Source organism: Corvus cornix, chromosome 2, assembly GCF_000738735.6.
Source record: "Corvus cornix cornix isolate S_Up_H32 chromosome 2, ASM73873v5, whole genome shotgun sequence".
Lineage (NCBI taxonomy): Eukaryota > Metazoa > Chordata > Aves > Passeriformes > Corvidae > Corvus > Corvus cornix.
Window position 1 is genome coordinate 126,670,057 of NC_046333.1, and position 25,848 is coordinate 126,695,904.

At 37.7% G+C, this 25,848-nt stretch overlaps 1 protein-coding gene across 9 annotated transcripts in view; it reads left to right on the forward strand.

Moving 5' to 3' along the window:
- The window catches only part of RALYL (RALY RNA binding protein like), a 387,237-nt gene that overhangs the window by 188,051 nt on the left and 173,338 nt on the right, over positions 1–25,848 (forward strand). For all 9 annotated transcript variants that reach the window (XM_010405031.3, XM_010405032.3, XM_019289247.3 and 6 more), the window contains one exon: positions 3,742–4,020. In XM_010405031.3, coding sequence (XP_010403333.1) covers positions 3,765–4,020 — 256 coding nt within the window. In that variant the 5' untranslated portion in view covers positions 3,742–3,764. Of the gene's footprint in view, positions 1–3,741; positions 4,021–25,848 lie in introns of those variants that run through there.

The window sequence follows — 25,848 nt, forward strand, 5'->3', positions numbered from 1 at the left end:
CTCCAGAGGAGAAACATCTGTGAAATGGAGTTGTGGGTTCACCTATGCATCTTATGGAAAGAAGATGAGTTTCACAGCTACAAATGCTGGTGCTTGGCCAAACTTTGTCAGAAAATGCTGGAAAAGTGAATGAAGCCAAGACTTAAATTCTACTCCCGTCTTCTGCACTTCAAATTGACTGGTTTAAACTTTTCACTTGTGTGTCCTGGATGATAGGAATCTCATTTTAACAATTTACATTTTTCATTCCAGCTTGACATGTTAGAAATTTTAATGTTTAAGAAAGAATTGCAAACTTTAGAGATCTATGTAGTAAAAGAAATGGTCTAATTTATAACTTTTTCTTAAGTACACCGAGACTTAAACTTGTTACTTCTTTGTAGAATAATTAAATCAGCTACTGCATAGAACAATGCTGTATGTAATGAAATGCATTGAATAAATAAATATGATGAAGTGCATGACAGCTAAATGTTATTTGTAAAGCATTTTTTAAAAGATATGCTTGGCATATAGGAGATATTTATTACCAGAAAGGATAACTTCAATAATAGGAAATTAGTAAGATACCTTATTAAAGGCTGCAAGGAAATGAGATTATTTCAGATATGTTTCTCTCACTATTTCATTTATTTCTGCATTTGCATGAGGTACAACATTTGTGATTTTACTGATAGCTCAGAGAATATGGGTATAATTCAGTATTCACAGAGGCATATTGTAAGTGAGGTGTAGAAGTTGCCATAAGTTCTTTCACATTGTAATGAAGATCCCATGGATCTTTGATTTTTATGAAATATTCACAATAGTGTTATGACCAGCAAGGTAATCAAATCTCAATCATTCATGTTAGTATTATTCTCACCCTTTGAATTTCTGCAGCACGTTTTCCTGACTGCTCATTTGAATATGAGAGAACCCACCAGACAACTACTTTTCTTTGTGTTATAAAAATACTGCAAATTTACATTGCAAAGAACAACTACAAGAGAGAAATATTCAATGTCCTATTCAAAGTCTATTTAAATTAGCACATAGAAAAACTGGGCAAAAATAAAATGAGGATTTTTATGAAATAAAGAGAATAGTTAACCAAATCCCATGTTAAATGGCTAAACAATAGAGGAAATAGAGAGTTTAGTACTCTGGTGTTTAGAAAACAATTTTGGTGGTAATAAATAAAGAGTTTTGTTGCATAATTTTTATGAAAAGCTTGACTTCTGGTAGATTTTCTGTAGATTTTTTCTCCTTGTCATCTCTTTTCATGGTGTGTTGGTCATGCTTAAACATTCCAACTGAGGCCACATCATCATGTTAGAAGATATATAAAAATACATTGAGACACAGCCCTTAGTCAAAAAAATGCAGGTCTGAAGATTAAAAAGTGGAAACAGAGGCACTAAAAGCATCTTACTGAGAGTCATACAGCAGGTTAGTGGAAGAGACAGGTCTACCAGTCAAGGCTATGCTTTCTAGACCAGTGATCTTACTTGTGATAAACTACCTCTATGAATTTAGTAAAATAAGTTTAACTATACACTTGATAAATGTACATAATATCAACAAGATTCTAAGAATTGGATAAGAGCAGATACAGCTTTTTTTCCTGGATCTTCACAAAGATGAACACAATACTCTCCGTGGTGGGTTTTCCCAATAGAGTGGCATTTGTTGTGCAGCTTGGCACCAGAGGGGACACCAGTTTTTCCCTGTTCATCAGCAACCTGACTGCACTAACTTCTATCTTTATCCTTGTTACTCTGCTGTGTTTCCTCTTCAGTTTGGGTCATTAGGGCTCTTTAAGCTAACATGGCTGTGTTATTGTCATTTTGACTCCTGTGTAGTACAGGTGAATCTAAGATAGGGTTAAACTTCATAGGTCTCAGAAAACATTGGCAATCTACTTTATACCAATATGGATCTTAGCATGCATTATATTTACGTTTTGTAAATGGTTTGCCTTCAAAATATTACAGTACCAAGCATACTACTTTGAATGTTCATAATATTCAGGTTAGCTATATACAGACAAGACTTCAAACATGCACAATCTGCACAGCAATCTAGAAACATACAGTATTGAGTTTGTCTTACGATAAAGCTCAGAGGTTTTCAAAGCAGTTTTCCTGGTTTTCCATGATGAAATTTGTGCATGTATACAGTATGTTATGTTTCCACAATGTATTTAAAAATCAATATACGTAGAGGAAAACATCCTTTTTTCTTGTTTTCTTCAGTGTTTTCTCTAAATTCTGTAATATAAAGTAAGTTGCCATGCTAAACTGTTAATCAAGTGAAAGCTATTTGACTGGCAGCTCTACTGCATACATTCATTAAATAAAGCAGGCTGTTTGCTGAGACTCCGGAGGATGGCCCACACACCTCCATTGTGTGTTCTTGTCTGGAAGGTGGGATTTGGATCCTCTGGAATGGAGGCAGTCAAAGTGCTTATGGCTGTGACTGTGGCTGTTTTGTTCACCAGGTGTTCTGCAGAGTTCAGTGACAATGGTTTCTTTTTCTAGCTTCATGTATGGTAGCTACTGATTTAAAATATGAAACTTCCAATTTAGATGTCCAGAATAGAAGTTATTATACCTTTTCATTCTGAGGAATGAACTGAGCTTTAACTATGAGAAGTATTTAACTGGATTCTCTTCTTGCCTGAGATGTTAGTCTGATCTAATCAAAAGTATGAACAGGTTAAAAAATAGTAACATAAATCTTGGCTGTAAGACATGGCCTATATTTGACTGCTGCCTAAATGACCTTCTTCTTACGAAATAAGTTTTCTCTACTTAAAGTTATGCATATTTTTGACATTTCTGTGGTCTACTCAAGCTAAAGAAAACCCACTGCAGAGGTGACAATTTCTTTCATTTCCATCTAAGTAAATTGATGTAAATGGAGGGATGTGCTGGCAGGTGGAATTTGCATAAAAATTATGAAAATCACATGCACTTCAGAGGCATGAGGGTAGATGAACATAAGAAGTCTTGGGTTTTTTTCTTCTTTTACTACATCCTTCCCAGAAACAACATGGTTATTCCCATCAGAGATTTACCAGGATGCATTTCGACTTGTGACCTCAGATAAGAGCAAAGAAGCAACAAAATCTCTGTTCCTAAAGTAGGTTGTTTTCCTGCTTTTTAATTCTCAGAACACAAGCCACTGTCTTTTCTCTTTTCTTTTTTTTGCTGAATTTACAGGGAAAATTGTTCTGATAGAAACATATTGATTGCAGTAAGGAATTGTATGTTACCTGCCCTGCACACCTCACAGCAATATTTAACTGGTGAGAAATGTGCTCTAACTGAAATCACAAAAAAACAGAGTTGTTTTTCATTTTAAGAGTTTGCTCTCTACATGGCCTTGAATGTTCATTTCTTTGACAGTAGATAATGATTCATTCTCTTGCTTTGCCGTTCCTAGATGGCTAAGTACTTAAAAAGTCAATATTGAATTTCTAAGCAGAAATCCACGTATGATTACAATAAAGCTCTGCTATCACAGCATTGTATTAAGAGATGTATTGGTATATTTCATATCTATAAAAAGTTTTAATTTTACTTTTGAGCAGTATTTTAAAATGTGCTACCTTGGTTTTATTGATAATATGTTTTAGAAAGTTTGGATCTTCTGAGTCGAGATTCACCTAAAGTGAAAAATGAAAAGTGAATTATTGCTGGAAAAATCATCTTTGTTCTTTATTTAAGGTTTGTTTCTCTTTGTTCTTTATTTAAGGTTTAAAGCCAAGTGATCCAACCATGACTGGCAAAACACAGACCAGCAATGTCACCAATAAGAACGACCCAAAGTCCATCAACTCCAGAGTCTTCATCGGTAATCTGAACACAGCTATTGTCAAAAAAGGTGACATCGAAGCAATCTTTGCAAAGTACGGGAAAATAGTGGGCTGCTCAGTGCACAAAGGCTATGCATTCGTACAGTACATGAGCGAGAGGCACGCGAGGGCTGCGGTGGCAGGAGAGAATGCCAGGATCATCGCAGGGCAGCCACTAGGTAAGGATTTGTTAATACCATTAAAATACTGCTGGCTCTTTCCTTTCTATTTAAAACACCATCTGCTGCTGGTGCCTTCAGGACTAGTGAGTTTGTTTTACCAATGTTCCATCTCAGCATATTTCCAGGATGTTGGATCTAACAGAATTTTTAACGTATGATGTTACCTAGGCATTACAAAATATTTAGCGCTATAAACTGCTTATTTATTAAACAGATCAGTTCTGACAGCTTTATACTTGTCTTTGTAATCCCAGTGTAGTGAGCATGATTACTCTTGTGAGGAAAAAATAAGTATTTTTTCTTAGACTCTAGTGAGTAAATTTAGTGTAATACAACAAGGCTCATCTAATAGATGTGCTTATCTTTCATGCAATGAATCTAAAATGATACCCAGCCCAATGATGTGTCAGATGTTATACAGAAGCAAAAGAATAGTTTTTATTTGTCCTTGAAATCATATCAAATCAATTAATCAATTATTAATCATTTAGAGAAGTCTATTATTAACTACAGTTGTAGTTTTCCCACATAATACTATAAACATTGTTCATCTGAATTCCAAATAAACAAAAGCAAAAAAGGCATATTTTTGCCTTCTAATGATTTTTCATGAATGCTTAAGTAAAATCTAGTTCTTTCATATTGCAACTTTTACCTCTGAAAACTATTTGCAATCACATATGTAGGCTGTCAATGATAAGCTCTGGAGTCCAGTATTAACTTTACTTGTCATATAGATACAATAGTAATGGGCAGTACAACAAGATGTTTGGTATTATTCAGAAGTCTTTCACTAGACCTCTGACCTGTATTGCTCATATCCAAGCCCAAGTGTGTAATGGGTATGTCAGGAAAAGGTGAAGAGTAGCCAGTGCTTTGGCTGTAACAAGCCATGAAAAATGGATATGGCTTGTTCATTTTCAGTGTTGGAGGCTGCAGAAATCTATTTTTCTGATTGTTTGTAGAAAATGAAGCATTTGTGTTAGATGGGTCGCTCTTTTATCACATTTGTGGAACGGCAATTCTGTTTTATAACTCCTACCTTTTGGGTTCAAGGGAAAAATAGATTAAATAATTTCAATTATATTCAAGGGGAGATTGCTTTCAAACTTCATTAGGAAAAGTCATACAGATGAGTGAAATAAAAGAACTCGAGTGATAAAAACAAGGCAGCAAAGTCAGTCTGTGGGATGACATTATTAGAAGATGTTTCCTGGAGCGGTGTTCTTCAAGCAATAGGCCATGTAATGCCATCAGTGCATTATTTACAGCTTCTTGCACACTGGTCTGACCAGATTTTTTAAACTGTGTTTTCCTAAGGCAATAGATCTGTTATTACTATGATTACTGTTGCTAGTCTCTTTTAGTATTTCTTGTGGCATCTATAATATGCCAAGTGTTTTGTACAAGGAAATGCCTTTGCACTACTCAGTGTACTTTTGTGCTTTCTGTAGCAGAGAAGTGAATTTGTGGCAAAGGAAATTAAGTGAACAATAAGTACTTTAATTCTTTGAATCTTTTAATAATAAAAGAAAGGGTTTATTCAATATTAAGTTTTGACTTACTTTGATTTTTCTGCACACATTTCATGCCTCAGTTTCTAATATACCAAGGAATATAAAGAATAAGCAAGGTGAAATTTTCTTTTAGCTGTCCCTAATTTACTCTTTCTATATATGAAATACATAGAAACAATAAAACAGTTGTTATCAGTATGGTTTGACAAAAAGAATGAAATTGTAAAAGTGCTGCTTCTCATTAAAGAAATTGTTTCCATGAACTCTTTTAATTGGCAGTAGACATTAACAGTCACCACACATTAATGAAGAGATGACTGAGAAAATTTACTCAAGATTATGACCCAGAAATAGTGCATTATTGTGAAACTTCTTGATGAAAATTACTTTTTTCTCTGTCCTGAGAGCTTTGCATTCTGAAATAAATAGAACTAATGAATTTATATCAACAGTCAAGTTATGGAAAGGGGACAAGAAAACCCTGTTACAAATGTATAAATAAACTTGATTAACATAGTTGAATTTTCTTTTAAATTTAATTAGAATATATTAGTAATATAATGAGGGCTGAATGATAGTCAGTTGTGGAAAGCTATTTGAACAAAGGGATATTTGAAAAAGATTATCCCACAGTATATGCCTGACACTACTATACACTCTGGTACTCAGTACCTCAGAAAAGAAAGAATAACTCCATTTAGACTGCATTATTAATGTACATTAGCTCTTTCATGGTATAGCTAATGGAACCATTTACATTAGCTCCTGCCATTGTGGACCAATGCCATTCAAGATTATGCAGCTTTATCCATGAGTCGGAAACCATCCAAATGTGTGTATCTGAAATTAAAAATTGAACCTGTAAATTCTTATAGCTGTTAAGAGTGCTACACAATTCACTGGGTATCCTGCCTAAATGTTTCCTCTGAGGTGGAGTACCAAAATATTGGGCTCAGTAGGTATATAACAAGGCATTTTGTTTAGCAAATTCCTCAGAAGTACAAATCCAAAACACTGGTATTGCTCTCAGTCTTACCAGCTTCCTGCGGGTCATTATAATTGGCCTCTTGGACTCCTCCATCAACTCTGAAGCTCCTACTGATGTGTTTGGTAGTCAGCGATATGTAATGGTGGTGCTGTGGATATTGCAACTTGATGGAAGTGGATTTCAAGAGCTGTGTGATTATTTCCAAGCTTTCTGTTTCATAAACTATAACACACTCTAAAAAGCTGTGGGGTAGAGATCGTAAAGGAACACAAAAAAATATGCTTTGGAAATTTATTGCTCTTACTGTGAAGTTCAGTGTAGTTTCTTGAAGTAATATTATGTCTTCATGGGAATAGCATGTTTCCTGCCCACAGGACAGAGACAGGTCAGTATAGGGCACAGGAGTCTCTTCACAATGATTATTTTGTAAATTGCTTCAGGCTGGAGCAGAGAAAATATTGAAGTTGGTCTAGGACAAAACTGCAAGTTATGTTCTTAGTTGTGGGAACAAGTCCACATTATCAACTCTTCTCAAAAGTTTTTCATCCATTTAAGCACACCTATGAGTTACAGAATATTTGTGCATATCCACTTCCTTTCCAAATAGGGCAAAGAGACAGTGAATAGGAATTATTCTGAGGAAATAATGAGTCTGTCTGTGAATTTTACCAAGGGTGATTTCATCCTTATCTGGTGAGAGGAGGATCAGACACCTGCTTCCTCCAAAACAAATTGTGCGAGTCCCTGATTGCAGCTGTAGGCTGAGGAAAAGAGCTGCAACCTTTGTCATGGTGAGGAGTCCAAACTTGAACACATGATTCGAGGTGCGGCCTCACCACTGCCAAGTGCAACAGGATGATCGCTGCCCTGGTCCTGCTGGCCACACTATTTCTGATACAGGCCAGGATGGCACTGGCCTTCTCTGGCCACCTGGGCACACTCAGGTTCGTGTTCGGCCACTGTTGACCAGCACGGACAGATTCTTTTCCTCCAGGCAGATTTCCAGCCATTCTGTCCCCACTCTGTAGCTCTGCATGGGGTTCTTGTGACTCAAGTGCAGGGCCCAACACTTGATCTTATTGAACCTCATACAGTTGGCCTTACTCCATTGTTCAGATCCCTCTGTAGAGCTTCCCACCCAAACTGGTGTTGTCTGCAAATTTGCTGAGGGTGCACTCAACCCCCTCATTGAAATCCCAAATAAATATATGAAAATAAAGATATATGTAGCAGCTTCTGTCTAAAATTCTGGTATCACTATCACAGCAACTTCTAAATCATAATGCCCCTTTGACTTTCCTTTTTTTGATAGATTTTTATTTTATAATACTTTAACTATTATGCCTAATTTTTGTTTGCTTTCATGTGCATTTTTATACCAGCATAATTCCTTTAACTTGAGAATTTTTCTTCATTTGTGTCTGAATAAGAACCAGACCATCTCACAGGTATCTTATCAAAAAAAGTTAAGTGGTACAAAGCTCGTACTTTTGTTCTTTTCCATGGAAGATACATGGAATTTCATTTTTGGATCCTTAGAAAAAGGAAAGATTACAGTACCCAGATTACAAAATATGCTGTAGTTCTTCAGTTGATGCCCTTTTTAACTAATAAATTAGTTCCACTGTAGCTTGAATCTTGTTTTTTTGCTGCAAATATTCACCTGTGTCTGCCTTCAGGTCTAAATTAGATGTATTCTCTGAATACCAAGAGAGTGTATATTGACATGTAGTCTAAGGTAAGATGGTGGTTGCAGACATTTATTCTGGGAGACATACGCTTTTGCACATCCTTTTGAGAAGCACAGGAGCCCTGAAGGGGCTTTCTAAATTATAACTACCTGGTAGAAAAAATCCAAGGAGAATAGCAGGTAATAAAGGGAGATTTTAGAGAGATTCAACATATACCTTTGCTACAAATTGAACTGATGTGATAATAGGGCTGCTTTATCTTTTGTTTCCCTTGCCACTACTCAAAACATATCTTCTCTATTTTATGTTTGTAATGTCTAACAACATAGAGAGACTTAAATGTGTATTTGCAGAACAAGGACTCTCCAGACTGAATCAATTTTTCACCTCAATCTGAACTACAGAAAACATTAATCGTGTCATGAATGCTTCTCTCTTAAAAGGAATAAATACTTATGCTGTTTTAGTGAACTAATTTGTGAAAAAAGCAGTTTGGCCTGAAAAATGACAGATTTACCCAAATGTTCTGGGTGACTACGCTTTACCTAAGCCAATGGTAGGCTAAGGTAAGAAATTCAAATCGGAATTAGTGGTTATTCAGTTTCCACTTTGTAGCGGGTTCAGTTTGTAACCAGGCGGAAACACCAAATTAGTGTAGTGGTTTTTGTTCAAAATACTCATTACTTATTTACCTTCTGTGAGATAAGAATTAGAAGAAAGCAAAGCAGGCACCAAACTTAAAAGAATATAAAGAAGTTTATTAACAGACCTAAAAGAAAGGAAAAAAAATTCAGACCAAACCTTCAGAACACTTCTCCTCCCCCCACCTTTCTCCCTTCTCCCACTGACAATGTAAAAAGACAACCCTTGAGATTTTCAGTCAGTTTACCACTTCCATAATAACCTTGTTCAGTTCACTTAGGGAGAGGAGTCTCTCTTGCTCATGCTATGGAGACATCTCCACAAGAAATTCTCTCATGGCTTCAATGTCACAACAAGACAGCCAACCAGGTTGGTTCCCTGCTCACATGTGAGAGTCCCTTCCCCCGACTTACAGCTTTTCCCACAACTGCTTTCAAGGGTCCAGTCTTGAGCTACTGGGGTACCATTTTAAGGATGAGCTGTTCAGAAGCAAAGGTTCTCTTCACCTATCTCTGGGAGCATCTTCATCTCTAGGAACAGAGGTCTTCTCCTTCTGATTTGGAGCAAGAGTCCTCATCACTTCCATCTCTCCCTGTTCAAACTTCTCATCAAATTACAGCTGCTTCAGCATTTGCTTATTTCATCACAGGTACTTTGGCTCACAATTACAGTCATTTGCTTGTTTCAGCATAGGTACTTTTGCTCACAAGTACAGTTTGAACACTCCACCCCCCCATGCTTTCATGAAATTACAATGGGTGCTCTGAGGTATCATAGTCCATCACCATAGCTTTACAACAGAATTTCAGCTTCTAAGCATTTCCTCTTTCTCCTCTCTCAGGGTTTCAGCTCTTCCTTCTTCACTGACTTTGGTGTCTCTATGGTGTTTTCTTTACCTTCCCTCTTCCTCAGACTCGGAAGAGGATTGATGTCTGCAGGCTTCATCTGTTCTGGAGGAAGCTTACAGCACTAAAAGGGTTAATCTCACCTGGGCCCGCAGCTGGAATTCGCTTATCGCTGTTGGTCACATGATCTTTGCCAGGCTGTGGGCCTCAGACGAATTTTTGGCCATACTGGAGGGGGGGGTGTGTGGAGCCAGGCTGTGCCATCTGCACGTAACAGGGCTATGGGGGGCCGAGGATGGAACGGCGCCCCACGGCTCCAGGATGGCTGTGTCCCGGCCTGGGCCCACTGGGCCTCACGGGCCCCCCCCTCCCAGTTACCTGTCCCAGGGCCGGAAGCAAGAGAGAGCTTTCTCGGGGTTTGTCCATTCTTAAATGTGGATCACAGGGGTGTGTCAAGCTCCTTAAGTGGCTTAAAAAGTTGCCAATATCCAAACTAGCCAGTTGATAGGTTCTGTCAGGTCATAGAGGAAGCTGTAAGCACCTCTTCGCAAGAGAATCACTTCTGTAACTATGCTAACCTATGACACACTTTGTCATCAGTTTTCAGTTAGTAGCATGGAAGTATAACAATCTTTCATTTGTACAAACATAACTCATGATTTATCAGAGCAATCTTGGTACTCTTACCCACCTACCTCCCACTAACATAATGGGCAGGATCTATCAGGAAAGCAATGTTATCTTGTTTTAAAGACTATAGGGGAGCAGCAACTGAAAAGGTTTCTTATTTTGCTTCTGACACACCTGTAAAGACTTGAGTTTTAATGTGGGTCAAAATATTCCCGGCAAGGACAATGACTGACTTAGAGAAACACTAGAGATTTTACCAATATAATTAAAAAGTGGAAATGTTTGGCTATATTAATGTATCTTTTAATTAAAAATTAAAACCAGAAAAAATTATGTACACATAATTATTAATCATATATTCAAATCGCATTTTAATTCATATAACATTAAGAGATTGTATATTGCATTTTCACACTACTGAACCAGAAGGGGAAATGCACTTCATAGAAAATTCTCTGGTCCATTGTAAGTTTTGCAGGTGCACATTTGTCTTGGGGTGACTTTATGATGTGTATCCCCTATCGCTGCTCTATGCCCAGAAATTAATTTTTTGCCTTTTCTGTGCCTTTAAACTGAGCCTGAGAGGGGGGAGAGAAAAAAAAAAAACTGAGCAAAACTTTCAAAGCAGTTTGTAGTTTTTTTCAAGGTCACAGAGATACACAGACTCCTCTCTGCATCCTGTGGCAGCGAGAGCAGAGGAAAGCACCCTGCTTGCTCTTCAGCCAGCTTTTGGCCCTTTTCTCTGGAAGGAGATGGAGAGTTGAACTTCGTTTTCCTGGGACTTTGGTTTTTTCTGTTCTTCTTTCTTCCTGGACTGTTTCAACATCAGAATACATTGGGACGACTTTCCACCAAGGCCTTGGCCCTGGAGGTGGGCCTGCAACCCAGCTCCAAGGAAAAAGAGAGAGAGAGAGGCTACCTACGTAAGGAATCTGAAATTTTCCCAGGTTTTCTCTCCACAGCAAGAGGTTTTATTATTTAGCATTATTATCCTTTTCCTGTGTGTTTGTTAAACAAATAGTTTTCATCTCTTTCACTTTCCTTCAAGGAAAAAAATTTTTTTTTCCCGAACCTGGTGGGGGAGGGCTGGTTGTAACCTGCCTTCTATCAGAGGATATTTTCCTCCAAATTTGTCCAAACCAGGACAACATTCTAATGTACTGTACTTATCTTTTGGGGTCTCCCCCCCTGCCATGTGGTCCTGGGAGAGGGGCCCCAGGGGAGAGACATGGGGTTTCCGTAGCACCTGGTCAGCCTCGTTCCCCATTGGCTGTTTTGTGTTCCCCTGCATGGGCAAGGACCCTCAAGTCCCGTGATTGCCTCAGTTCCTTGGCAGATCCTCGGCCATGCGGCTGGAGAAATAAACATCTCTGAAACATCTATCAAGAGTCGGTCCATATACATTTCTTTTCCACGGGCCTCGTTGTCTGATACGCGTGTTGCAGAATCTGCACTGTAACAAATGGTGGGGAAATGCGGGCAGAATGATCCCCGATCCCTAAGGACAGCGACTGATTTGTGAGTAAACTTTGCATTTCTCTTCTTGTTTTTGTTTTGCTGTTCCATCTCTAAATTATGGAGGAACTGTGGAAAGACTCTTGGCTCTCCGAGCCGCATATGGACATTTATCTTAAACTTGAAAAGATTCTTGAACAACGATTTGTAAATTTTAGCTTAATTCAAGCTCAAAAGGAACTGAAACACTTCCTGGCATGGTTGTTTAAGAACTTTTTCTACGTTTCTTGGGATTTGATTCTTACCAAAGACTTTTGGAAGACTGTTTGGATGCAGTTAATTTCTGAGTCAAAATATATGCCGATGGAAGAATATTTTCGTGAATATTATTTAATTACCAAGACTGCTGAGCAATGTCAGCTGTGTCCTTGCAAAGGGAAACCTGCCTCAGAGTCCGTGCAACCCAGACCATGTGGACTGAGCGCTCTCCAAGCAGCAGCAAGGCAGTTCCCGCACGCGGGTGGAGTGATGCAAGCTGCAGTGTCGGCAGTGGAGTGAGGCGCGGCAGGAGCCCGCCCGGCCCCATGCAGCGCATGGTGGAGCAAGTCCCGTGAGAGGAGAGGCGAAGGGCGGCGGTGGTGGTGGAGCAGAGCCACACCTAGCTGAAACGCACGCTGGAGCAGGGCACGGGGGGGTCATCGCTCAGGGGGCCCGGCCGAGACGTGAGCACAGCCCCAGGCAGTGGCAGCACAGCTGAGAGCAGAGGCAGTGGCGCGCGGGGAGCTGAGCAGCGCGGCCCAGCCCAGCCCATGTGGCCCCAAATGCAACCCCGGGAAGAGCGCGCAGGCATGAGCAGCCCCGACGGCCCCGGAAGCACTGACAACCCTGGCAATTCCAACACAGGAGTGAGCGAAAGCATAAGAGAAAGCAAAAATCCAGTGAGACAGAAAACAGCAACCACTCAAAAAAAGGAAAAAAATCACCATAGCTAAGGTTTTAGGAATAGTAAAATGGTATAATGTTAAACAAAATTATGGTCTTATAATGAGATGTGACAACCAGAAAGACATATTCGTTCATAGAACTGCTATTAAAAAGAATTACCCTGAAAAATACATCCCAAGCTTAAAAGATGGAGAAGTAGTAGAGTTCAAAATTGTGCAAGGTAGAAAAGGGTTACAAGCAGCAGAGGTCACTGGGCCTGATGGTATTTCTGTAAAAGGCAGTATATATGCTAAAAATCGTAGTCATGTTAGACAATATCTCCATTATAAGCCCCCCCTACAGTCTCCCTTTCCTAATCCCACCTTCCCTTTTACCCTATATCCTATTACCCCCAGTGTATTCCCAATCCGTTTTTTCACCCATGGTTTCCCTCACAAAACCATGCCTTTGCCAATTGTTTCCCCAAAAATCCCTTTCCAATGCTGAGTGGGGGATGAAGAGGGGGAGGGAAGAAATTAACTATTGTTGTTTAGAGTTCCAACAGGTACAAATGGAAGAAACCCTCTCCTGCCTCAGTTTCCCCACAAAGCATGGTCGGAGAGTCCTGTCACCCTTCTGTCAGCCTTAAGATGTTCCAGAGAATTTGTTTGGACATCTAAAGACTCAGGAGGGTGGCTTGTTTTGTTTTGAAACTGTCCTTGTTATCTCATGTTTATCCCGTTGTTTTCAATGTTAAATTTTAAATCTCTTTTTGTTAAAATAAATGGGTGAAATGTTGGGATCTCCCCCCCTGCCATGTAGTCCTGGGAGAGGGGCCCTGGGGGGGAGACACAGGGTTTCCCTGCCCCTGCTCAGCCTCGTTCCCCATTGGTTGTTTTGTGTTCCCCTGCGCAGGCAAAGACCCTCGGGTCCCGTGATTGCAGCAGTTCCTCAGCAGATCCCGGCCACGCGGCTGGAGAAATAAACATCTCTGAAACATCTATCAAGAATCGGTCCATAGATATTTCTTTTCCATGCGCCTCGTTGTCTGATATGCGTGTTGCAGTTTCCCCGCTGTAACACTTATCAGCATTGCACTATGGAGTAAATAATCTGAGAACTCTAACTCAGCAATAGGCACGTAATTTTCTATCCAAGCGAGACTTAGAAAGCAAAGTATTTAGTTCTGGTAAGCCATGAAAATTTTATAGCATATGATTTTCAACATTTGAATCTTTTGCATCAAAGAATATTGTATTCTTCTGGTAAAATAATCCACTTTTTTATGAATAATGTTTAAGCAAAAGCAAAATCAAACTTGTGAAACGATGTATAGGGAATTATCATTATCATATAAGTTTAAGAATAAAAAAGTTTAATAAGCAAACCTATAAAACTTGTGAGGTGTCGTGAGTGTTGACTTATTGTGGGGATGACTTTTGCATTTGCTGCACTCATATAAATATTTGTCAATTATTTCAACAAGGGATACCAATTTCTTTTTGGAAAATAGCTGTCAACATCCAGGCCAGGTTTTAAGGAAATTTATTTGATACACTTTTTTCATGCTGAACTAAACATAAAGTAATGATAAAGCAAAAAGACCAAGTGGTCTTCTTCCAAAATCAAACAAATAGAAACAAAATCCACAAGGATAGTGCATTTGTAGCCATGATGAACGAAACTCCTAATGTCACAGGACCCTAGAGTGAAACTAGGGATATCAACTGAGACTTGTGCTGTCTTTATGAAGTCTTTCCCACTAAATCCCATCTTAGTCAAAGTCTTCATCATCCAGCCTTCAGGCACAAACTGTTATAGAACTTCCAAAAAATGCTTAATTATCCTTCCACAGCTTAGTTCAGAAAAGCTAAATTTTACTCACTAGAACTGACTCTTTTATCCCATTATAGTCTGTTTCTATATTTGGGAACCATTGTAATCGTGTTTCAGCCTACTCTGTGCAGGAACAGAAATCCTGTTTAAAGCTATCTCATAGGTCTCAGCCTTTTTGCTGCCTACCCATGCCCTTATGGTCTTGGTGAAGCCTGTGCAACAGCACACCTGAGTGTCAAGTCTCACTGTAGAGGCCCTTGGATACAACTACTAATCATTGTTCATAGGGTCTTCTAATAGTGGATAATTTTCATACGTCCCTTCCTGTTACACATTTTGGTGTCTCCCAATAGTTTTATACCTTCTATTGTTGCAGTAAGTTTCTACAGCCATAGCAGCAGATTGTTTCATGCTCTCGAACACAAAAACATGATTAAATCTTGTCACTCCACAGTCCTGCTTTTTGTGCATTTCTGTAACCAATATTTCCTCATCCTATAGTCACATTGACATGAACCATTCCATGTACTATCCATGCATGTCAAGAAACTCATATAAAGGTAAGAACGAAGGGTGATTTTTAACAATCATCCCTCAGCAGTTCGGGGCAGGGCACCATTGCACAATTGATGTATGCCTGTTTCAGAAAAGCAAGCTGAATGCTTCATCATGAAAGAAAAATCCATACTTTAATGGAATGACCTGTTTCCTTAGAGTGAGAATACCTGGAATAAGAATGAGTCAGTTTTACTCCCCATATTTCACAAAAGCTTCTATTTCTCTCTTAGTGAGACTTGGTCAAGTCCAAGTGAAACTACAGTTTAAATCTATTTTTCATGTTCAGAAATGTACATATCATGAAAATAGTTTAGTTATGAGGTGAACTTATGGGACTGAAGTTTTCCTTATTGGTTCCTTGGGGTGTCTTCCTTTGAAATTCTTTATATACTCATAAACTAAAAGTTTGCAAAGTTCTTCCTGGAATAAGGTTTTGTACTTTCAGCAGCCTGATGTCAGTTCATGCAAATGTTAAGTATTTCCTCCATCATAATGCCAAAAAATGATGACCTGACTGCTTGCCATCAGCAGATGTTATTCTAAGAAAAACTTTCCTTCAAGGCTTCATAGAGATGCATATAAAGATACACTTAGTCTTCTGCATGGCCAGCTCATCTTTAAAATCATAGACAAGGTGTTACTATAGGATCTTTCTATGTCCTTCCATACTGTTTGACATGTCTGTATATAGCACAGGGTCTCACCTGCATGAAATGCTACTTTTTTCACCATTTCATCCTCGGGTTTCATAAACACTTTAAATATTCCTGCAAGATGGGTCTGATATATCCTTAGTAATTTTTAGGAGCTTTTCAGAACATTTAGATGATGTTATCTCAAAGATCTCAATACTGAGCCTTTATTATGTGCATATCTTGATGAGATTTTTGTTGGTTTCTTGTGGGTTTTTTTAGCAAACCATATCCAGTAGGTACTTCTGGATTTGAACTTAATGCTGTTTTATTTCTGTTGCAGGTCAGTAAGAAGTTACAAAAAAGTGTTTTCCTTTGTGGCAGACAGAATTCTATATCTTTTCTTAAATATACTTGCTTTGATTAGTGACTGCTGGGATCACTAAAATTTGTACAGCTATTCTATAATGTTAAATTCTGAACTGTCATAACATCATGCAGTGATAAAAACGTTGTTATGATAGGTTGTCTCATAATATTTGTCTCAGTGTCTCATGTGGAATGCACTGTATAAAAGGAAGAACTATCTCTGAGATGCTGTGCAATTTTTGGTTTGGTATGCTAGGAGGTCTTGTAGTCTACAGCTTTACTTTTTTGCTTGATCTAGCTTGATTTAATTTGATAGACTATTTTCCATTCATTTGGTTTCTTTCACTTCAAATAGAATCTCATCAAGAATGAGTCTGATATTTTCTTCTTGATCATTTGACAATACTTCACTATTTGACTTGTACTGATGGAGTTAGAGTTGCTAATGTCTTGTCACTTGTTTTTTTTTTAATGTGTGCCTGCCATATCTACTTGTTTTCTCATTCTTTTGTTAACATTTCACTTGGTGACCTCGTTCCAAAAGGCGTATGTAGAAATTCACATCTGCTATGGGATGTATGGAAAGAGCAGAGAATCAGAAGATTTCTCATCTATATCTGACAGGACAATATTTATCTTTCTAATCTGCAATTTGAAGTATGGGTGTTTTTAACAGTTCAGCACTGAATAGCAACAGGACAGAGTAAGGCTATTTTAGTGTACTGCAGAATCTGGGTAAGTCCCAGCCCTGTTATTTGTCATTGGTCTATGATGGCTAAAGCCAGGAAATAGATTTGCCTCCCAAGATACCACTTAGCTGTTCAGAGGAGAAAGTATAGGAAATATTTCTCCTGCCAGAACACTGATGTAGCATAAAAAGTTCTTCACCTAATCATAGTCTAAGTACATGGAGGCTGGTCTTTAGCAGGATGAACTTTTAGGTTCACTCTTCCTCAGTTTCTTTCCCTTCTTAACAGCAAGCTCAGCTAAAATGCAAGAGATCTTTTTCTGTTTAGCTTAACTGAGACAAGAAATGCTTTGAGGGCATATTTCCTGTCTCAGGTTTGATTTCGTGTCTTAAGCCTACTTGCATTTCACACCTAAGGAAAATACAGCAGAGGAAATCTGTTTCTTTCTCAGGTTTCACACTTAATCCTACAATTCTTTCAACAGTAGACAGCCTCATCAGCAAAACTGTGTAAGTCATGTATATTGGGAAAAAAAACCCCAAACTTAGTTGTTTATAGCTTACTAATAATTCAGTTATTTTTCAGCACCTCATACTGGCAAAGTAAAATTCACAGGCAAAAACAAAGGGATATTTGACAAATTAGATGCTCTTATTCTATATTACTCCCTTCCATAGAAGAAATGCTAGTATTAAGGAGCTCCACCATAAGCTTATAAAGTTTCAAGTAAAAGTAATTTTTTACATTTTTTAATGACTCAGAACTGAACACTATTCATATCCTTGATTGTTATAACCCTTTAAGTGACTTCAGTACCTCTTAAAAAATTAATGGAAACTGAATCAGACTTTTTTCATGGCAAGACTTGTAACTTTCAAAAGGTTAACTGAAAAAGAATTAAACCGGATTTTAGTTTACCATAGAGATTACCTCATATTACTTACAAAATGATAATGTATCTTTAAGAAGACATTGTTTCTGTTTAAACCCAGCATGGAATTTCTAATTTGACATAGATGTAAGTTCCAATATGTGAGTTCCTCAGATTTCTCCCAGTAAATGATAACGGTCAGGTAGCTAAAAGCTGTGGACACACACTAGCTTGCCCCAGAAAGAAGTACAATCATTTCCACAACTGAAGACTAAAGGCAGACAGGACTTGCTTGGATGTCTTTGCTGCCACGAGAAAGATTTTTTTTTTTAACTTTTTTTTTTTTTTTAATCTTTTTTAGGTGTGAGATGGTGTGCTTAAAGACCACTGTTTTCCTTTGTGGCAGTCTCAGTTTTTTAATACCTTTTTCTTTTACTCAGATCTATTGCTTGTTTACCTAGTCTCCTCAAGGTAAGTGTGCAGTGATCTGATGTTACCCAAACACTTTTATTACAATCACACTTATTCGTACCCTTTGTTAAAATCTCACAAAAAACAACATTTCCAGCTGACTGCTGCGGTAATTTGTTGCAGACATCTGTCCCACCTATCCTACTGTTTGCAGTTAAATGTCAAACCCTAATCCTCCTGTGCTTTGTTTCATTCTGCTCCTAATGCTTCACACAATCATGAAAAAGAGGGGAACAGAATGTAATGAGTTTGAACTGTGGAATTAACTTTCAGATCTTGAAACAAACATGGGAAATGTATAACATCTAGTTCTTCTACAACTGTAAGGTTTCTGGACTCACTTCATGAAATCTTTGTCTAATTAGTGTTTCAGGTGAGGAACACAATCTATTACTGAAAATAGCGAGTTTAAAACAAAGAGTAGATAGCAAACAAATAGACATTAGATGACAGAAAAACCTGTACTTGGCAAAATCAGAAGCTGTTTCAAGCTGTGATCCACTTCTCAGCTATACACTATATGGTAATTCAACATCTTAAATTTTAAAGAGACACTTAAATATACTCCTTTTTAATGATTTCTTAAGGTAAGCTTTATCCCTTGATTTGATACTGTCACAGTTTTTGTTAAATTATAGAATAATTTGTGTTGAGTGAGACCTCATCTAGTCCAACTTCCTGCTCAGAGCAAGGCTGACACAAAGCAGTGAACAGTCCAAAAGGTTTGTCAGCCACTTTCGAAGTCACCCATGCAACCCATACTTCCCAGTCTTGGCTGCCAGGATAGCATAGGACATTGTGTCAAAGACCCTGCTAAAGATGAAGGGCATTTAAGGGCATACCTCTTCCCCCACCCACAAAGGTATTCATCCCATCATAGAAAGCTCACTGGGCTGGTCACATTTTGCCTCAGTAAAAGCGCTGACTGCTCCTCATTATCTTGTCCTTCATGAGTCTGGACACAGCTTCTAGGACAATTAGCATGTTTTGTCCAGTTTGTCTTGTTGGGGTTGTCCATCTTCAACACTAAAGTTCATCCTGATCACAGAAGCAGGCCTTACATACCTGTTGGTCAGCAACAGATTCATTATCCTGCTCCCAGATGCACAGATCATACACGGGGACCTCCCAAAAAATCTTGAGGACATGATTTGCTTTGTCTTAGATTCCTTTTTTTTCCCCCTCCTCAGCCTTTTCCAAGTTCTGCCCCTTTACCACAATATTTCCCTCTTAAAATATTCTACTGCTGTCTACCCCTAACCTATTTTCCAGGTTTTTGTTAACTTTATGAATTTATTTGGTATTTATAAGGGCTTGTCCCAGAAATGTCTCTCTTATTCATGACTTCTGTCACACCACACTGCTCTTGTTTTTTTTTAAATGTGTAGTGTTTTGTCAGACTTGAGCTGCTACATTGTGGTCATGTCAGAGGCTGGGGTTAATCATCTGCATTCAAACCTTAATATTTCCAATTGAGTGAGATAACACTGATTATGCCTGTAATTCCCCAGAGCCTATTTGTTGTCTTTGAAGATGGGTGTGACATTTGCCTTTTTCAAGTCATTAGGGAGCTCTCCTGATTTTTCCAGCAATTCAAAGGTGATAGAGAGCAGCCTCACAATAATATCAGCAAGCTCTTTTACCATCCCTGGATCCATCTTGTCAAGTCTCATATTTAATACTAATAATTTATATTTCAGTATACCATGAAAGCTTAACATTCAAAGAAAAACAAAGATCACACTAATTCTTAACAAAATCAGTAAATTTCTTGGCCCATTTCCCTTTTCTGCAGTAAGAATATTGCTTTCTTTTTTTTTTTTACTCAAGATTAGTAACAGGATTGTGAATTTTGATGATTTCAAAAGGTTCTTGTTTTGTAAATGCAGGTTATAGTTACTCCAGCAGCTGATCTGGATGGTATCTATAAAGGTGGCAGTTCTCCTGCAAATGGTGGAAGAACATGTATGAAAGGAGTAATGCAGTGGTGCTCTGAAAATCTGTGCAAAATTACAGGCTGGTATTTTGAAACCTTATGAAATTGGGCTATTGGGGTAATAGGTAGGGTGTTAATTTTCTGCACTAGTGAAACATTTGGGCTAAAAGAAATTAAACAACACCTTGTAGCAACAAGAATCATTAGACAGAGAATTAGATAGATTTGGAAAGAAACAAATATTTATGTAAGGTGAAAGATTTATTTTTTAATGGAACTCCTTTATCTTGTAAGGCCCAATTACTATATTGATTTGAACAATTAAGAGGATACTTAAAACAGATGCAGTTTTAGAAATTCAGAACTATAGGAAAAGGTTTTTTGGCTTCTTTTTTCTGTTTGGGCTTTTTGTTTATTTCTTGGAGTTTTGTTTTGTTTTTCCTAATATACTTCAGTGCATGTGACAAATAAGAAAAATTTACGTCCTAGAGTTACAAGGAGACACTCATAACTGATATATCTAGTGTGAAAATTACTATTTGCCTTTGTCCCACTTTGAAAATCAAGCTTGGTGCTAAATGATCTTGCTGCAGTTTTAGAAATTCCAGTTGCCAAAGTTTGAAAAGATCTAGTTATTATTTGACTTACAGGAACTATGTTTGATAACTATGTAAATAAAACCAGATCTATGTCTTAGGCAAGTTCTTAAAGTTATAGAGTTCATAAAATTATTTTGGGTTGCTTTGGGATATTTTTAACTGGAAAAAAAAGTTACTATTTTTACTTTTTTTCTTTTTTTAACTTAAAGGGCCATTATTCTAAAAATTATTATTTTTAAAATTGTATGAGCGAAATCTAAAGAGTGCAACTTAATGTAGTTTTCCTATCTAGTCCATGTACATGTATGAATACCCCAAAGTGAGCACTGATGAGGCTTCAGCCATTCTGACCTTAATTAAAAGTAAATTCTAATAATGTCTTCAAGAGTGTGAAAATTGAGTTCATGGAAACACTTCCATGCTAACACTCTTGTGAAAGACAGGCTAGTTTTGTGGGTAAGAAGGTGGTTGCTGTTCTACGGGGTTTTTTTATTTCTAGTGTTCGCTTTGTTTTTTGGCCAGACTTTATTGAAAACTTTTAGAGTAAAGTTAAATGTAAATGATCAAATTACAACAAGATAAATTCAACACTCACACTAGCATTGCAGCATCTGGAAAAGCAGCTGTGAATTTTTACAGCCTGACTTTAGAGGTCTTTGTTTTCTATTAATTGGCACTTAACTGCTGCTTTATTTGTTTCCTCATCTTAAATTTTGGTTTTGACGTATTTAAATCCACAGGCAGACAAGGAAGAAAAGGCAGAAAAAAACCTCAGTTTTTTAGCTGTGAGTAATAAAAGTGGTTATGTCAGGTTTCTTTTGGTCTAGTGTGCAAAATGAAGCAGCAATTTCAATTTAACCTGATGTGACTTTAAAAATATTTTGGTCCTAGACAAAGTCTTTGTGTATTTAAAAAAAAAAAAGAGAGAAAAAAAGAATGACAGTAATTCCATGAGGAGCATAATGACCAGAACATAGTGGACAGCAGTAACATACCAGCTTTGCCACAAAATTCTGCTTCCTTTTTCTACCAACAGTAGAACAGAGATACATTAATAGGAGCATATTAGGGGTTAGACATGCATGTCTTTTCTCAATCTCTGCAGAAGCAAAGCTAAATTTTGAACAGAATATTCCAATCACATCACTTTTTTTCCTTTGCTCTTCATCCTGACACTCCTGATTATTATTAACATTCACCATACTTAGAAAGAATAACTTCTTTTTTCCTTAGATTGGTATCAGCTCATCATCATACAGTCAGTCATATTTTGACCGTTTCAATAAAATTCCTCTATTTCTAGTTTTTATTTACCTCTCCCAGAGAAATGTACTTTCTCCTTTTTTCTTATGATAAGTACCTATTAAACCAACAGCTCTTGCTGCCTTGCTACTTGCCTTGTTCTTCAGAGATGTTCCCTTCAGGATCTAATGGGAACCTTTAGTAATTCTATGCACTTTCAGTTCCCAGGGAGAGACCAGCATCCTGGTAAAGACGGAGGTGCAGAACTGCATGGTCATACCAGCTATAGCAAAAGCTCTAATAGAGATACTCTTTGCATGTTTCAGCAAGAGACCAAAAAGACTGGGAGTTCATTATTGAGTTGCTTACTTGAAGCATGGCAAAACCCCCCATTAAATCCAGTTTTCTTGGAGTAATTTTGTCACAAGTGCTATCATTTCACAAAAGCAAAAATGTGATTTGTTCAATTGTGTTCTGACACCATGACTAAAGCGCATAAACTACTGGACAGGAATGTTTCATAAAAAGCTGAACCACGGCAGTTTGTCTCACTGTTGATTCATACTGAGTTAACTGGAACAGGGCACAGAACAGGAAGGTGAAATATAATTTCATGTAATTTCATGTCTTTTCTGTCTTAAATTGCATGCTGCCTTCACGGCAGTGCCTGAAAGAGAAACAGGTTCAGGGTCTGGACTGCTGTCCCAGGCACTTACAGATTTAACCCCAGTCTCAGGAGCAAGACATAAATCCTGCAAGGGTTAAGCATTCTCCCTGTCCTGGTCCATGTACTCCATGAATTCTGTGAAAGGGCAATCCGGGGATAGTAATTCACAGGAAATATAATCTTTTATTTTTAGTGTTATGTAAAATTACCAGTAGACTTCCAAGCCATCTGTTTTAAATTTTGATGGTATGCAGTATATCTATAGTGAGATACTTTGACAGTGAACTGCATCACCACTGTACACCATGTATTTGTTCCAGTAAAAGTTCATTGGTATTCACAGGGATCCTCTGGCTCTGTGATACTACCAGAAAATGTCAAATTGTTCTTAGAATTTATAAGAAGGTATAAAATTCATGAGCTGAGACAATGAAAATCCCAAAGAATTGATGGCTACCATATATTGTACTCATTTTGGCATATGATTTTTTTATGTCTGTAGAAATGAAGGCTAGTCACCTAACCTTTCATCAAGTCAGCATTTTCTGAAATACAAAGACATGAAAAGTGCTTACTAATGATTGCTTGGCACCCATCCTAATATATCTAGAATGAGAACAGAAAGGAAAAAAATACAGCAAGTTCTACAGTATGTCATTCCAGTTCCAGTTTATCCTTCAATAAAGCTTCCTTCAGTCTGCGTGCCATTATGCTCTTGAATCTCTGTAAGAAGAGAATGTCCTAGTGTTCTTCAGTAACCTAGAAATTTAACTTGGATTATTTTTTTTAAATAAGGTAGATATGTTAATGAGAAAGGGTACCAAATCTGTGTAAAAAGACAGAAAATAGATACTTCACTGAGGCTTTGTGTGCCTAATTTGGACTCAAACCAAATGTCTATCTCTTACAAAATGTAATTTTCTAATTCAAAAACCTGTTGCAGAAGAAATCAGTATTGATAGATACAGAAGAACCAATTATGGAACAAATATGCACTGGTTGCTTAGGTACAAATTGTCACAAGCTGCTCTTGCTTAATATGAATGCTGTTTATAATGCCCAATTGCATAAACCTTGAAAGTAGATATGAGCAGACTCAATTTGGAGAAAGTTGAATAGGCAAGCAGAAATATGATTAGGAAAGATTAAAATATCTCAATTGTTGCCAAAAAAAAAAGAGAAATAATTATGAAAAGAGTATGGCCTGCTTAAAAACACACCTTAGAAATCATAATCTAAAAAAGATGAAGGTAACTAAATAGAAAATACAGAAAAATTGGATTAGATTAGATTTATGAGTATTTTAAATATAAAAAGCAAAGAGATTTTTGAAGAAGGTTTCAACACATTTCTGGGAAGAAACATGGGATGCTTCTTGTTTTAGTTTCAATATAGATAAATCTGTAAGGATTTTTTTCTCCTGTATTTGGAAGTTGACAGATACATTAGATCACAGAATGATGATGACATGGTATCCATTCCAGAATTCATTACAGGGCTACAAAATAAATACTTAAAATTAGTTTTAATCCCAGAATTTCTGAAGAACTATCAGGGTTGCTCTCCAGAGCAGTTCTCAGCTGCTAACATTTGGAGAGTTATCTTCAGTAAGTCTTGAGCTGGAATAAGACCTTCAGAAGAGTAGAATTTTTACAGGGAGAAATTTTTTAGTTCGTATAGTTTAAACAAAACCAAGATTGAAGTGGTTTATTGATTTATTAACAACACAAAATTAATTGGAAGTCATGACCCATATCTATAAGAAGAGATCATATTCAATTCTAGGTACTTGCAAATTTTTATTCCAAATTTTTTTAAATCCTCCTCTAGAATTAATCTCAACAGAGCACGTCCCTGCGGTGGGAGATGCATGCCCAGGTTTTCCCCGCCTCCATTCTCAAAGGGTAGGTGGCAGCCAGGGGAGGTGATTGAGACCCCCTGAGGTGGAGGTCCTGGGATGTCCCCATGCTGACATCGGACAAACTGGATGCAGCAGCTGGGAGTGCCCATGGGGAGGTTTTGCTGCCAGGCCAGGGCAGAGCCTCCAGGCCATGCAACTGCATATGGAAAGGTCACCACCCTGCTGCCCTGCTCCTCTCCTCTCCTGCTCACTGCAGATCTATATTTCATCTGCACTTCTGTTTAGCTGACTTTTTATTTTCCAAGGGTCTTCTGGTAATTCTGGTAATTACTCTTTAATTTGGTAAATTGTTGTTTTCCTCTACCTACATCAGCTTTGAGCAAATGTCATCTCAGGCAGTTTGGACATCCCAATCAACCACATTCTTGCACTCCTGTCTTGCTGGCTGCTGTTATCCTGGCCTTTTTGCCTTGTTCACAGGTGGACCCTGTGAACTCACACGCTAGGAAAAAAAAAGAACACCATATAAATAATTTAAAATAGTAGAAGGACCAAGCTGTGACAAGAGTCCTGTCTTAATTATTTTAAATTGCAGGAAAAAATAATGAAATTGTTGGTGCGGGACTTGAATAATCAAGAATGAACATGAGGATAATGTTACTAATGTCAGCATGACTTTACAGAAAATAGGACTTGAGAAATTAAATATGTATCATCTTTTATAATTTAACACCATACAGTAAGGCTGAACTGATGTAACATAGTTCTGCAAGGCACTTGATTCATTCCAAGTGGAAATTCGATTAAGAAACTGCCTTATGACACAGTTATGGTACATGCCAAATGGATTAAAAACTAGTCTCAAAAGACTGGTAAATGGGAAGCAATCATGCAGCAGGTGTGTGACTTTTATGCAGTCCCTGGTAGAATAAGTTTTTTATCATACTTTTACCCAGTTGGAAAGACAGCAAAACCCACTGATAAATTCTGTAGCTGGCACAAAGATGCTGGAACTCATGAATGCAGAACAGAACAATACATTGATATCAAAATAGAAAACAAATACCAAAATAGGAGTCAAAGTGTGACTCCTCTAGCTATAATATCTAACACATTGATAATCAACTCTTCAGCATGGGAGAAAAAGGTGTAACAAAATCTGAAGGCTGGAAGCTTAAGTGAGAAAAAGCAAACCTCAAAATAGAGAATATTATGTACAGTGAGGCCATTAGGAACAGTATACCAAAAGTTTCAGTCAAGATTTCTAAAGTAAGGCTTGGATGTTATCATAAAGGATATGTTCTAGCTCTGCCCAGACTTAATTCAAGGAAATTCTGTGGTCTGTTATAACAACCCAGACTGGAATTTTTTTTCTGGACCAGCTGTGGAAACTTCCAAAGAC